The sequence below is a fragment of the Parus major genome, chromosome 2 (assembly GCF_001522545.3).
Source record: "Parus major isolate Abel chromosome 2, Parus_major1.1, whole genome shotgun sequence".
Taxonomy (NCBI): domain Eukaryota; kingdom Metazoa; phylum Chordata; class Aves; order Passeriformes; family Paridae; genus Parus; species Parus major.
Window position 1 is genome coordinate 132280118 of NC_031769.1, and position 16715 is coordinate 132296832.

The 16715-nt window shown below is 37.5% G+C and overlaps 1 protein-coding gene across 2 annotated transcripts in view; it reads left to right on the top strand.

Annotated features, from left to right (window-relative positions):
- The window catches only part of ZFPM2 (zinc finger protein, FOG family member 2), a 305189-nt gene that overhangs the window by 188350 nt on the left and 100124 nt on the right, over nt 1-16715 (top strand). For both annotated transcript variants that reach the window (XM_015618940.1, XM_015618941.1), the window contains one exon: nt 6290-6401. In XM_015618940.1, the coding sequence (XP_015474426.1) occupies nt 6290-6401 (112 nt within the window). The remainder of the gene's footprint in view (nt 1-6289; nt 6402-16715) is intronic.

The following is a 16715-nucleotide window of genomic DNA, read 5'->3' on the forward strand; positions in this document are numbered from 1 at the left end:
TTTTTTTTTCCTTTCTTTTTTGTGTGTTTGAAACATTTAAAGGGTTTGGTTTGACCACAGCCTCTTCAACTGTTACCAGTATTTTTCTTCTACCACCAAAAATGGTAGTGGGAGGTAGATCCTTCTTTTCTTCATCACTAGTTTTCATGGCCTGTCACAAGTAACAATTTCAGTGCAGGTATACAGATTCTTGAACACTCTGTCTGAGATCTTGGATCCCATAAAGTGGTAAAGTAGTAACTGAAACAATTATCCCATTCTGTCTGAAGATTTTGGTGAAATTAATTGAATACATTATGTTGGCATGAGGTTTTCAAAGTTTGTGGTTTTGGGATTTTGTTTTTCAGCCACATGGACTAAGGATTACAAAATTTCTTTTGATTTTAATTCAAATTTCAAGATGTCCCCTGCAGACATAGGGGGCTGTGAAAGCTGAAATGCTGGTACAATTGTAAGATTCCAGAGTAAGTGTTTATAGCTGGAGACTGTCATGTCTTTGCTTTAATTATTGATGTTGTCATCAGCATGGAACCACAGCACTGAAAACCTCCTGACATCTCCAGTATTGCATTAGTGGAGAGCAGTTGCCTCTGCATGTCTAGCAAAGAAAGCTGTGGCACTGTGAAGTGCTGCCACAGGCCTTGACTGGCAGGCTTTCCAGAAAAGCCCTTGAAATAATATTCTTCCAAGACTGAATCCTCCTTGGAAAAAGATAAGAGTTTTCGGGGAAGCTACAGAAACTGAAAGACAGTCCAGCTGATTGCATACAAATAAACAACAAAATGCAGATCTCAGTTTGTCCATTGGGCTGTTTGGATGGGATTGTCTTACAGCTTCGTGAATTTGTAATTAGTTATAAGGAAAAGAAATGCATTTAGACAGTCAGTGTGAGAGGTGATAAAATGGAGTTACCACTCTTCTTATTATTCAGAAACATCTTAAAACAAATATTAATTAATCAGGGATAGTCTGAGACCTATACAAATATCTGTTATTGCGCTGTACAGAATGACCCTTAGGAGCCCTTCCCAACTGAACTGATTTGATGAGCTTATAAAGTTTGATGAATTGAGAATGGTGATCATCGAAGGTGAGCTCAACCTCTCAAGAGGGATGTTCTGCAATTTCAGCATGTCCACCCTGTGATGATCTGATTGAATTTAAATAGAATTTCAATTTAGAAACCTCCATCAGTATATTAACTGGTGTTTTGCTTGCCCAGACTCATATCTGAAGGCACCTGAGATATGTTTACAGCTCTCCTCCCAGTACACTCTTGGTTTTAATTGACTACATAAACTAACTCTGCCCAGGGGGCATTGGAACTTTCTACAAGGTCATGAAGATATTCTGGTAGTATTCTGTGTCTTTCAGGGGAACTCAAGCTCTTTGGAAGATTAGGAACAAAATCTGTTTGCAGGAGCCAAAATACAGTAAGAAACAAAGCCTTTGAGTATCAGTACATCTCCTTAAATAATGCTGAACACATCTTGGAACACCGTGCCTGGGACATGGTCATGGATGGTTATGTCACAGTGACTTACTGAACATGAGCTCAGTAGCACAGCTTCTGAAGAAACAGCTAGCACTGATCAGGCATTTGACATCAGAATTTCATAGATTTCAAACAACTTGATCATGCCGTATTTTTCTTCAGCGTGGGGGTTTCCTCAAGATTCTGCCAGGCCACACACATCATATGTTAGAAATCTTTGCAGGGAAGAGCCCATCTAATGTTACTTGTCAGCACTGATTCCATTTAGCAAGATTGTAAAACTATTTTCGGCCTGCTGTGATGGCTATTTTTATCTCCATTAACCTCTTGACTGAATATAAACATTTATTGAGGGTTACCTCCCTTGTTTGTCCAGTTGCTTCAAAGGTTAGTGAAAAGTGGATGCCTGCCTGACCTCTTTTATCCTCATTAGCTAATTCTAATTGTTCCCTGAGAGATCACAGTTTTGACCCTGCTTGTCCTTGTCAAATTTGTCTAGTTATGGCATGAAAACATTAGCAGAAATTGCATTTTCAGGGAAACATTGCTCAAGTGTAGAAAGTTACCTAGTGTAGAGCAGTGAGCAATACTGTGGGTCTATAATGTGCCTTCGTTTGAAAAATGTGAGGCAATTACTGTGTGGCCCCATCTTACAGACACCTGTGTTAGCAGATCCCCGTGATTATACTTGGGCAGTAGGGAGAATGTTTTGTAAGCTTTTCAGTAATGTGTAGCAGTTCTTTTGGTGGGAGAAATAAAATTTATGTTTGGATTTTGAAGTCTTATTTGTAGACAGCTGCAATATTGTTGCTTCTGTATCAAGAAAGCTTTTTCTTATGTGTAAAAAGGTACATTTATTAAGCTAGAGATATTCCTGCTAGCACTTTAAAAAAACCCAAACAAAAGAGTATAAACTAGGTAACACCTACCACCACTGTGTTGGGAATAACCAACTAAATTTTGCAGTATGACAAATACATCTTACAAATTACAGGATGATTTTCATAGAACTCTCTGAGAGTCAGAGCATGAACATACTTTAATTCAAGTAGGATGATGTCCCAAAGGTAAAAGAGCTGTCATGAAGAACATGTTGCCCTGCCAAGACTTTCTTCAGTGTCAAGCCAAGAAAGCCCTTTTTCATGTGCCTTGGTGGTTCTCAGCTGTGGTTGTACAGCTGAGACAAAGGACCTGGCAGGTCTCAATTAGGTATCTCAAACAGACAGGTCCCAGGCTTCAGAGGTTGTAACCAGTGCCTTAAATTCCACAGACACTTAGTGCAAATTAAAAAGCACTGGTGTAATGTGCTCAAAGCACGATATCCTGCTTTAGAAGCGGGTTGCCGCATTCTGCACCCGCTTCAGCTTTCAAATGGATTTAAAATGTAGCCTCAGGTATAGCGCATTGCAGTAGTCTAATCTTGAGGTGATAAAGGCATGACTGATTTAACCATAGCTTCTTGTTATCTTGGACTGGGGTCTTTTCATTTTAACCATTTTAAGGCAATGGCCTTTCCTGAATCAGCAGGCTTGCTTCAGTTCTTCCTGTGTAATAGGGCACAACGAGAGCAAGGCTCTCTCAGCGGTGAACACCTATGAACGTGTAAACCTCACAGGATGCCAGACCCCAAGAACTGCAGCCGTGGTCCTGACCTGCCCTACAGCTCACACAATATGCCAGGAAGGTGCATCAAAGGGAAGCCACTGCTGGTGTCCCTCAGTGGAGCTGCCAAGCTTTACAAGCAGCCGGGGTCTTGTGAAGTTTTGCTTTCATATTAAAATAAGTTTATTTACATATCTGTGCAGCTTGGGAGCAGAGCTATGGGAGAATGAGAAATTCTTTTGAGATGTCCACCCGTTCTTCTGGGCCAGCAGAGCTGTTAGACGAAACACCCTGTTCCTCCTCCAGCCTATCTCTAGTGCTTAGAGAACTCTCTCAGCTGCAGAGCTGATTACAAGTTTAACTGCCAAGCTGACCTGGAAGCTAATTTAGTGATAACCATGGAGTTCTTTAAGTTCCAAAAAAGCCCTGTAAATGGCGAATGGCAAAGCAGACACACATGCTGGTGCTCAGTCTCCCTGCTGCTTCATCTCAGAAGGGATGAGGCCTGCGCCCCTCTCCTTGTCTGGAGGAAACTGGGGCGGTGGCCTGGGACTAAGCCTACCACTTACTAAAGGAGAAATTAATCTCCATGAGAAAGTCAAACGGTATCTCTGTATCTCATTCTTCCTCAGCAGTATGTGGTTAAGTATAATCCTTTCCCAGGACATATTATTTGTCCTGTCTATGTAGATAAACTATTGCCCAGCACAAGAAGATCCTGATATTATTTGAGGCTTTTTGATACCACCTTAATGCAGATAATACCCTTAGAGATGGAAGAGACACAATGAAATGTCAGACGTCTGGAAAGGAGTAAACCAGAAATAGGAATTAGATCTTGTGAAAATTAAATATATGATCCCTTCTGCACTTAAAAGATAGAATTTTGGTTTTTTTCTGTTTTTTAACTTGGCCTCCAACTTAGGGGAAAAAACCCAACTTTTTTGAATGTCTTAATCATTTGTGGTGTACTTGGAAAAGTCTCCTAGCTGGATAATGTTTCACTGTCTTTTGATTGTACTTGGGATTACCAAAGACTGAAAGCACATATAAGCACAAAAACATGTTAAAGGCTTGACTGAAATGGCACTTGGAGAAATGCAGCAAGTATTGGAGTGTGTCCTGATCCTTCTCTTCATTATTGCTATGCAGCCACACTTGCCAACATTCTTGCTACAGCTTGTATTCAATTTGGGTATGATTCTCAGCCGTGTGAGGAATAGCCACTATAAATTGTTTCTGTGGCAGCCTTAGCACTGTTTTGGTGTAAATTACAGTAAGGTTCAGACTTTTCTATGATAGAAGGCAGAGATAATATTTTGATTACCTTTCATCTCATCTGCTGCATCTCTTTTTCAATTCTTGCCTAGTTTATGTCATTATTTTCTATGTAGCCCATATGTATACGCTTTACACTGATTTTATCACTGATAGGCTTCTTGATAATTTACATAGATAATTACATAGAAACTTAACCAAATTTTAAAAAACTAAATTGTTTTGCTTACTGCTTAATTATCAATAAGAATTTAAATTCAGAATACAGGTGCATGCTGTTGGGTTGACTTTTGCAATACTTCATATAAGCAAAACATACTTTCCACAATTTCCCATAGAGAAAGCAGTATTAGGAGTTGAGACATTGAACGTCTCTTGTTTCAATATTTTTACACTAGGTAGGTACATTTTTGCCAGATGTTACATTTCTTTTTCCTCCTTTCATTCATAATTTCTATCTGTTTTTTCCCAATACATAGGGAAGATGAATAATGTTATGATAGAAATGTGACATGCACAAACATTTGTATGAAAAATGTAAAATGGGGAATGAAAATTAAGTAAGAAGCAGTGTATTTGATAAAACAGTATTCGAGTCTAAATAGCTAAAACCCCCACAAAAATGGGAAAACCTGTGAAATTTAATTTCTTTTTCTATCATCATTATTTAAATATTAAGGTAATTATAGTAAATATATATTATTTAAGATTATTGATTAGATCTTATATAACAAAAATTTTTTAAGCAATATCTTATTTTCAATAAATATTTTCAGGTATATTTTGTGAATGTGGTAAATGTTTTTATTCTTCACTACATTTCTAGAATGGTTATCAATAATAAATGTTGGCAAAGCACCTGTAATGTCCATGTAAAAATGATTTTCTGTATCTTAAAATGTTTTATCTCGGTCAATAGTAGAATAAAATATAGGTTGAGACAACTAGAGGATTATTGGTGGAGTATAAAATTAAATGCTCTTACAAAATACTGGAATGTCTTGGACAGAATTATATTCTGGGAAAAAAAAAATAACAGTTACATTGTGACTGTTTTACTTTGTACTCTCTGTTGTGGTTTTATTCTTGAAACAGAGGAGAACTGTCTATGATAGAAGTCTAAGTGCCATATACTGACAAAGTCAGGACTACCCACAGGATTTTTGCCATTTAATTAGTAAAAGGAGTTACGTGTTAATAAATTTGAGGCCTCTTCCTTATCTCCTCAAATAAAAAATTCTCTACTTATAGAATCTGAAGCACAGACAGGAGATGGTAAATTGCCTGCATGCTTTTCAGGCGTGGTGATGTCATGCTTTACTTTTGTCTTTGAGTGTATAAATACACCTTGTTTCATAGTTCTTTTTGCAATGAAACATTAGCATTATTACTATTTCAGTCATAGTAAATTCACACATTAACAATAGCAAAAAGGCAAAAATTCCATTATCCATTCAGAACAATTTCCTCTGATAATACAAATGTTACCCAGGACAGATCATGGAAATGGATACCAATTCTTTAAATTCTTTCCTGTTTCAGGAAATAGTGAGATCCCATTGATAATGAGGTACAATGTGTCTAAAGTTCACTTCTAAGCACTTGGCTTTTTGCTGTGAAAGTCATCTGCATTCCCTTTATAATTCTCAGCCACCAGAGATCTGTATAATCTTGGAGATCTGATCCAATATCGTTCGTAAAAATCCTTGATAATAGTTTTACCATTCAATCAATGAAAGAACTAAAGCTTCCTACTTGTGTCTTCTTTAAAAAATCCTCAGGCAGGGGGATAAGACTTTGGCTTATGGGTATCGAGATTTTGTTGTTTGCAAATACAATTATTATTACCGTTATTATTCAAGTTCTTAATCAAGGTGAACAAATGGCATCTGTTTGTTATCATCCCTCCTACAGAAGACAAAGGCTTCAGTCCCTATGGTACTGACTGCTGGCCCCAAGTGGCTGCTGGATGTGACTTGGCAAGGAGTAGAAGACAACAAAAACAACTGCATTGTGTACAGCAAAGGTAAACACAAACTGATTTTTTTTTTCTTTACTTTCTTGTGTAAGCTACTGAGATAAATATGTACCTGTTGCATACCAGGAAAATTGATACTAAGTCTCCCCTTAATGTCAGTTTTTGTTTCCATTTTTCTTCCATTTTCCAGTTTTGCCTTTTTTTTTCTTTTAGTGATGTAAAAACTTCCCATGCTACCTGTAGTTTATTAGATGATTTTTAAACACTGAAGGACATCAGCTGGTATAAAATCTACCATACATTTCTCTCTGAGAGTCAGTGCTCTGCGAAACATCAGTGAAACCTATACACTTTGAATAGGTGAATTATTTTTGACTTTTTTTGGGCATACTGGATATCATTTCTGTATTTTACGTTGCAATGTAGACTACTAACTGAAATCCAGTTTCATATGAAGAATGAGAATTTGATTTGACTATGAAAAGACTTTATATCAGCATGGTAGAGTAAGATAAATGGAACTGGATTTCAGGGTTGTCATCTCTGACATTCCAGTCTCTGTGTAGCAGCATGATGTGATGATGCTTCACTGGAGTGTATTGGTGAGTGGCAGTGGCTATCACTTGTGTCTTATGTGAATTTTTAGATTTGTTCAAGTCAGTATGAGTTCCTACAAGGCTGTGTGCCAAAGATGCTTTATCTAGCCCACCACATCTAATCACTCCTTTGGTTCAAGGTGCACAGGTTTTTGTCTTGCATCTCAAAGCAACACAAAGAGCCTTGGGTTCAGTCCATAGCACCAAGGACTATGCACCACTCTGGTGCAGTCACTGTGAAAGCTTTCCAAATGCGGCTACAGAATCACTACAATATGTTAAAAAAAAAAAAGAGAAACAAAACACCACTTGAATACATGGAATAAAAATAACTTAGTGTAGCTGTGTTTGGCATTTACCCTACAGATCAGGTTGCAAAACTATGACTTTCCTGCCTTGTATTTCAATCACCAATCTCAGCACTTTGTGAATACTTTAGAACATGCAGTGTTCTTGTTGAATTTCTTTTAGGCTTTATTTCTAACCAAACAGACCTACTGAGATCAAAGATTTGTTTGCTGAGGCAACCTAGTGACCATTTCAGCATACAAGCATCCAGGCAAATAAGCACCCATATCAATATATTAACATACAAAACACTAATCATAACATCAAAGACTCCTAAAAACTTACTAGAAACAATTACAACTTGTTCCTATAATCATTGCAATTTATACACTTATAAGAGGATTGCCTTTAAACTGCCACAAGCCTTTGAAAGTTGAAACGCTGAAAACAGGGAATTTGCATGTTAAAAATGAGTCGCACACCAGGGTCTTATAAATTCTTTCTATTATAATTACAGAATGTCAACACATTCATTCTACAACCTGAAACACCTGCAGTACTAGAGAACTGGGCTCAGATCTAAAAAGGGTTGAGCTGCCCTCCCTTCACAGCTTGCTGATTGCAGCCCAAGTGGAAGAAGCAGCAAAGTGCTCTGAGTAACAAACACACTGAAGCCTTTTGCATGAATCCAGAGCTGCATTTTGCTGTTCATAATATTGAATACACACGGGCAAACTTTTCTGAAAAAACTTCTTAATTTAATAGGAAACTAGTTTCACTCCGGAATGTAGCTCCTGCAAATTCCTATAGGATAATGTCTTATCAAGTATTACATTATTTCTGTAGTTATAATAATACTTAGGACATATTTACCAGTTAGACTTCTCATCTTCAAAATATTTTACAAACATGAACTAATTCATTGTACAGTTTTGGTCCTGATTTATTCTGGACCAAGTTTATTCTATTTCTATTGAAATACAACTTTTTTTTTTCTTTTTTTTCAAATAGTAAGAACTTGCTTCAGTTTGATGCAATCTGTTTAACCCAAAATAATAGCATTTTCATTGAAAGGTGATGGATTTTGTTTCACTGATCTTGCTGGTTTTTTTAGTACTTGGTTGACAAGGTTTGCTGAGACAGTTGAACAGTAATCGAGGTGAATTATAGTCTCTACCACAGATGCATTTTATAACTAAAGTTGAGGATAAATTTGAGGATAAATACATGTTAAAAACCTTCTACTCCTCTAAACTAATGCAGGAAGTAGGTTGTAGATATGCTTTGTTCTCACTGTGTTCTGTTCCTCTCTTTGCACTCTGAGGTGGCTGCTCTGTCGGTCATTAGGCATCTACCCTTGCCTTGAGCTCTGTTGGGATTTTTGTACTAGAAAGATTAATTGGCTTGGATCACAAAACAATGTCAAACAGAAGATGGTAAAATAAATAAATAGAATAATGTTTCTTCCTTCAATTTGTATCTCATCATTGCAGATTACATTGCTTTGATTTGTGTTAGCTTTCTGTCTCCTATAGTGCCATTACTTCTAATGAAACGGTGTCAGCTGGCGTGTAGCTGTAATTCGATGTTATGTTGTAGTTGCATCTGTATAATTTTGTTAGTTTGCTTAGTAATACGTTGTTATTTCTGAAAGCAATTAGCTGAACAAATGTGTGGAATTGTCCATGTATCAGATTTGGTCACCTGGGAGCTGTTTTCCATACAAAACTCAAGATGAGATGAGTGGAGTAAATTGGCACATTTCTACGACGAAGATAAGTTTAGAATTGGCTAACAGTACATAGTACTGGTTGATCAGTTGCTGACTCAGAAGCACATGCCATATTTCCTTTTAGCTCATTACAGAGATATCTTTGAGAGCAGAATTTTCCCCAGATCCTTCAGTAGAACATAGGAATGTCAGTCTGATTTCCAATTCACTGGAGTCTGTGAGCACTATAGTCACCCACATATTGCACACAGAGTAATCTCGGGGACAGGAGCCTAGAGTTTGGGTTCTATTGAAAGAGAATTTGAGCTGGCTGGCTAAGTCCCTGTTTACCTTCAGTGCTCTCCTTCTCTGCATAAAATACTTCATATTTTCCCTAGGAAAATGAACAAAGCATATGTGTGCATCTATATGTGCATACTTATATATATATATATATATACACACATATATACATATATATTTTTTATGATGTACACATGTAAGATTATATTTCTAAGTTGTTACAGTGCAATCACAAGTCATCTTCTATACAAATCTTTAGATAAAGAAACCAGTTATTTAAAATCACGCCTCAGAGCACATTCAAAGTGAATAACTATGAAATAAATATTCAGTATTTGAAATAAGTGTAATTCTAATTATTTATTAGTATCTATCCAGTTTATTCTAGGATTACTACCTGTATTTTTTATAACTACATTTCTCCAATACCAGGACAAGTTAGAAAAGAGAAAAACAGTTCATTAGAGATAGTTAATTATTATTCCATTTTACAAATTCTGATACAAGCTGGCTACTCGTGGCACATGCCATTGTTCCACTCCATTTTCTTGAAATGAAGTTTCTACTACTGAAGTTACATTCAAAAGGGATGCTATTTTTTTTTTTAATATTTACCATAAAATTCTCTCTTGTTTCAAAAATGGACTTTGAGAAAGTCTGTTCGGTAATTTGAGATATGTCCTAGAAACTGAGATGTAAGACTCAGATTTTATGAATTAAAGCTTATTTAGAAATATATGTTCTTTGAAAGAAAAAAAGCTTCAGCAAAATTTAAGCAAGTTATAGTGCTAGGAAGTATTAATGCATGAACTGTATCATCATTGCTACATAGTGTACTTTAGAAACATTTTTGCCTAACAGAGTTGTGCACCAGACCTGGAAAATCTCTAAGACCACAGTTAAGAGTCTCCCCACAAGCTAGGAGGGGGCTGGGATATTTATTTACTGCAAATCTTTCACTGGAACGGCAAGGATTTTAAAAAATAAATTATGACTGACCAGAATAGAAACAGTGCAAAAACCACAGTTGCACAGACTAAAAGCCATGCTCATGTAACAGACATTTTTCTAGATATTATTTAAGCCATTTATGTGAAATGTATGGATACTGTATGTTTAGTGGCATTGTTAAAACAGGGTGTCTGTACAAATATTTAGCTGTGAGAATTATAAAATCATAAGGCGATTAAGTTAGCTAGTTGTGAAATTCCAATATTGCTTTTTAAATGACTTCAGGATATAGGAGGTGCTAAGGTTATTATCTGTTATCAGGAATACAGCGGAATTGTACGACTGGATAATAACTAAACAACTGACACAATGTAAAATTACATTATCAGTGTGTTAAAACAAAATTGCGCCCTAAAGGAGTCTACATGCCAGCTCAGAGCTGCAGTGTAATTATGCTTAACTCTGATAATTAAAATACAACGGAGATCAACAGAATCATTTTCATTAAGAAAATTATTAATGATGGTGGTATAACAGTAATTGATTGCAGAGCACCACAGGATAACTCTGTGCAGGAAAGCCAACATGTGTAACGTGTGTCTGGGCCGGTCGGGTTGCGTTGCGTCCCGCTGAGCGTGCTGCCGGCCAGGTGGCAGCCCTGGGGCACATCTCCTGCTGCAAATCCTAATTTAGGAAATATGGTTTTATCAGGCTGCCCTTGGAGGGACAGGGATGGGTGCTGGTCACGGGATGGTGGGATGGGGTCGGGTATGGCTGCCAAAAGGGAGGTGGCTGCAGGCAGTGACTCGCACACTTCTTAAGCCAGCCATCATCTCAGCTTGTGTGAGGCAGTGTTAGGTTTTGCATTTCCATTAGTGATTTACTGATGTTATTTCCTCCTCTGCCCAGCCTCACTGAGTAGTTTATGCCCTTCGTTATTTCTGAGAGGATGCGGGAGGAGAAAAATCCCATCCTTGCCCCAGCGCGGTTCCACAGCACCGCATGACATCTCCATAAGTGATTCCACAGGGTGCTCCCGTTAATTGTGCTGGCGGTGCGGACACAGGATATCAAGTGCCATAAAATGCCTCCATCTCTCCATAAGTGAAATCACAGTCAGTGCCCACTGAGCCACTATAACAAAATCCTTGCTAGGGAGGATGTTGCCTAAGGGTGAGATCCGAGAATTGTCATTTTCTTTGGTGAACAAAAAAACGGGGAGCGGGGGGAGGGAATTTCGGGGGAGTGCTGCTCCACACAGCTAAAGGAATAGGTCCTTGCTCAAACAGATTTGAAAGCTGACCAAAAAAAGTCTGTTCTCCAATCATAATAGAGAAGAAGCCTGCTAGGGTGGATTTACAGTATGATATTAGTTAAAATGACAGCTGCCCACACTGAAACTGTGTCATGTAGTTAATTTATTAATGGAAGCTTGAAGAAAGCAGCACAGAGGAGAGGGCAGGGCAGAAGTCGGTGCTGAAGGCAGAGGGCTGTGCTCAAGCCTTCTGGGGCTTCCACTGGCTGCTGAGCCCCATAATTCATGTAAAATAAGTCAGTAAACACATAACTGGTTACTTATTTCACTGATAGTGGGGTGGCTTATTTACTTGATGCATGTGCCATTTACTGAAAATGCAAATATTGTAAAAGGGTTACATGAAACCACTAGGAAAAATATAAGGGCATTTTTTAATTAATTTTATTAATTTAAAATAAACATTCAAATTTTTTTAACATAGAGGAAAAATTAATTGTTGCAACAGAAGAGTACTTAAATTTTTGTTTGCTGACAGGATTATTTTTCTTGATTGTTTTGTAAGATCCTTGATACCATGATTTCCCCAGCAAGAGAGTTTCTAGCTAACAAATACTTTTCTTTCCCCTGCAACTTCAGGCAATGTAATGGTACATTGCACCACAGACATACAGCATCAGGGACCCTAATGAGACAGAGGTCAAACATCATAAGAAGTTTAAACACTGCTGCATTAGAATATGAGTATAATTTGGTTTGGGTCAGAGAACGAGTTGTTTAGCAGGCCAAAGGTTAACCTGGGGGCATATATTTTAGATTGCAAGGGGCTTTTTACCACATACTATTAAAAAGCAAATAGAGTATATTTACTAAGTCTGTTCCACATGGACAGTCAGAAAACTGCACTATCTGCTGTCGTACTGGATGCCTCCATCAGCCATACAATGTGCTGAAGCCTTTGGTGGTGCTAAAGGTTTTTGTTCTTTCTTTGTATCCACTGACAAAAAAAATCTGAGTTTTTAACAGTACACGTGACATCTTAATATCAAAGCTTTATGGAAGAGCTTGTTTGGGGTTTCTTTTTACAAAATACTGAAAAATTGCAAAGTATTTCTCAAGAGAAGTGTAATTTATGTGCCTAATGCTTATGTAGAATAATATATCTGCATTCACAGTCATTGGAAGAAAATGTGGAAACACATAAGGGCATGATTGTTAAATAGATGTCAGGCTCCCTGTTTGATGTTGCAGGGATGTTGAGAAGGTGCAGTGCCATATGGCATTGTTATGAGTGAAACTATTGCAAATTAGTCTTGATAATTTCTTTGTTGGACACAGAAAGAGAAAATATTTTGTCTCCATCACTAGTTCTTATGGCTTGTTGATGGCAGTCACATTGTTGTGGACTCACTTCAGGCACTATTCAGCTTCAAAGAACTCACAGAGCAGAACTGTGCTTTTTACTTATTTTTATTTTTTACCTCTGTAAAAAAAGTATCTTTACCATACGTCCAGTGGGGTATTTTCTGAGGGTTAGAGGTCAGAGCCTTACATATTTTATTAATATCAACAATATTATATCAACAAATATATATATCAACAAATTTATATTTTATTAATATCAACAGTAAAATAATTATTTTATGCAGCTTTATGAATATGCATATAATAGCACACTGTATGTTATTAGATGCCCTTTAAATTCTAAGCATATAGATGATAAAGGGAAGATGACAAGAAATACTGGAGTACAACTAAATTTCCACTTCTAATATGAAAATGCTTTTGTTCATTATTAGTGTGTTTCATTTACGTAGCAGCCGAATGGTATGAGTTGTTCATATGTGTATAGTGTAGCTTTTTTCTTATGTCCTTATCACTTACTGTGTAGTGTATTTCATAGTTTGAAATTGGAATTATTTTTCATTTGAGGAGACAAGGAAATGGGAAGAATACTGACACGATTTGCATGGAATTATGTATTTTGGATATAAAAAGCTGTAAAACTGAGTCTAAAACTCACCAGTGACAGCATATTCAGGATGGAAAAGTCTGCACTTCACACTGTGACCATGTGAAAAGAAACATTGCTTCATACATTGAGACCACTGGCAACAATAAATACAAGCAGAGTGCAGAGATTTATTTTTTTTCTCAATGTATGTATTTGTCCCATCAGTCATTTAGAATTTTTTTAAGAAAAATGTTGTCATTATTTTCAGGATATGAGATATATGCTAAATGCATTTTATTTTTAATTAAATTATTTTTTTACCCATTATGCTCAGTAACTATTCAAGGACTGCAATAACCTTGTGACCTCTGGGGCTCATGGTACCTTTACCTCTGTCAACTTCACTGCAAAGCAAGAGGGAAGAAAAAAGCCCCAAATTTGCTGAGCCACACATTTCAAGTTGTCAACAGCCCCATCCACAAGAAAACAGAAGAAAATATATATGCACTCTGTCCTGTCAAAAGGCTTTCACCTTATCTTGAGAGACTGTCAGGGCAGGAACATCATGGAATGGACAGGAGTCTATTAAATTAATAAGCTGCTGGATGGTGTCTGGAGAGTTATGATGCTCCATAAATCCAGTTTGATCATGGTGGACAAGGTTTAAATCTGCAGCCTCCTAATACACATCCAGGTCCTGGATTGGATTTGAAGTTTTGTGCTGGAGACACAGAGATAGTCCTGTAGCTTGTGAATTAAGATTTATCATTTTTTCAGGCTTTTTTTTTTTTTTTTTTTTTCCTATACTTCCTGACAAAAATGAAAACACCTTAGGGATCCTGGCAAATGTTACAGCTTGAAATGAAAGAGCTGTTGTCAAGGTGAAACCATGACCTAGAAGCTTAATATCAAACCTGGGTCATTCTTTGGAGGCAGCTCCGTTGGTGCTGAGTATAAGGTGTGAGGAAACAGGGCTGGATCCATCTGCAGCCTGTTTTATAGTAATTTCTATTAAGTAATTTCTATTAAGTACTTCTATTGTATATTTGTGATACAAGACAAACTAATGGTGTGCCACGTAAAAGCAAAAGCTGAAAAATGTTGAAATATATTCTTCCCTCTTTCAAGGTGCTTGTGTGTATAATGGACACTGAGGTGTGAGAATTCTATGTCCCTTATCTCCAAATGGATTAAGCCTGGTGCTAATAAGAGAGTACCCTTCTACAGCACTTAAGGTGCCAAGCTCCAAGCAAATCCTGTGTGGTATGCAGCCATGATGTCCAAGTAGAGCTGCACTACCTGGAATGCAGCATTAAAATCATGTTGGATGTGTTTTGTCTTTAGCAGCTTACAAGCAAGGCCATTATTACGGCACAATGGGAGGAATTCAAGTGTTTGTTGGCCACTTAATTGACCTGCAAGCCAGTGATTTATTATTAGGTCCCTAAGCTCCTATTCCTATTACTCTGGAGACTCCAGCAGGTGATTGCTGTGCTTGCCTGCACAGGCGGTGGCAGACCCAGCAGTTCTCTCTTCTCAAACTCCATAGCCATATTTTGGATCCTGACTAATTTATTTATTGATGATACTTAGACTCTGTGTTAAAGCAATTTGTGCTCATTTTTGTTCTCATTGTTAATTTGGGAGCTTAAGGAGGCTTCCTGACATCTGAGAACTCTAAAACCACTGTGTATGTTAAAGGAAATGGATAGCTTATGTTGCAATACCTGGGACGCTGAGATTTGTTTTATGCTCTGGAAAATGGATTCAGAGCCAAAAGCAATTGAAAAATATCTCTTCTGGAGTGTAGGTTTCCTTAAACAGAAAATGGGATCGAGATGTAACCCCCAGTCATCCATCCATGCATCTCCCTCCACCGTCTTCAGGAATTGCTTAAGAACTGTAGCTAGAGATCATGTGTGACTGAATCCTGACCTCTCTATTGATCCTGGGGATCAATGTGTGTACTCTCTGATGCAAAGATCAATGGTTGGTGTTTCTCTCCTTCTCCTGTGGTATTCTAGCACTGCTCACTGGTGTAGGCAGAGGCCACAAGGAGCAGGACTTCACAGCGAGGCAGCATGGTGCTGAGGCTGAGTGCATGAGCACTGCAGACCACGTCTGTTTTTCCTGATGCAATAGCAATTGCACCCTGTTCTTTGAGGCAGGTTATGAAATGGGTATAGTGAAGTGGGGAAAAGGGAGGATGAAGGCTACAGAAAGAGCTTCAGCATGGCAGAAAGTACAGGAGTCACTCACTGCCGTTCTCCTTGTACTTGAGGCAGGATGTTCCAGGTCCTACAGGTGTCCTTCTCACCAGGGCTGGGGCACCCCTCAGTCTTCCCAACTGAAGAAACTGAAGAAAGCATGGAGAAGTTGAAACCTGCTTCAATATATTTTTAATATCTAAGGAATGAGCTCTTGTTACTGCAAACATGGAGAGAACGTAGCAGTTTTTTAAAATGTAATTTCTTTCCTTGTTAGAAAAAACATGGAAAAAATTGCTGTTTCAGTTTTGCTTTTTCTTTCTTGTTTCTGTTTCACTCTGTCAGGGCATATGGGGCAATGTCATGCTGACAACCAGGAATCCTTGCTAGAGCATGCTCAAATTGTGATATTTGAAGCAAGTTGTGATGTTGAAGCAGATTTAATAGAGATGTTCTGTAACTGAGTGGTGATGCACATGATAGTATGTAGGCATATATACTTGCATACATGCATATGAATATATATAAACAGAAACCAAAACCTCAGGCCTCACTTAATCACTTCAGCCTGTATTTAACTCAAGCTGCAGAAGTTTCTGAAATCTCTTCCTATAGCTGCGATATATATACTTCTGCATGGGTGGCTCTATCTATTCTAAACAATTATGCTATCACAGGTTAGTAGTCATTAGGAGGAGATATTATTTGAAAATTACTTCAGAAGGTAGAATAAGTCCTAACTTTATTAGGCCTTAAGAAAATTACTACTATTAGCTTTATAAATTGCAGAAGAGTGTTAGTTTTGCAATATAATGGTGAAAGTAGAAGTCAACATAGAGAAAAGTAAGCAATTTATGGAGTGCAAACCAATGTAGAAAGAATGTTGAAAAGTTAAACTGCATTAGAAACACTATATGAGACATTCATTCAGATGTATCAGATGGATTAAGTAACCATTGTAACTTTTAATTTAAAAAATCAACATAGATCATACATACAGGGCTCTCTATTTTGGTGCATGAAGAATTCTTGTTTGAAACAGTGGTGATGCAGAAACACACAGAAGTTGAAATTTGCATTTCACAATTGAATATGTA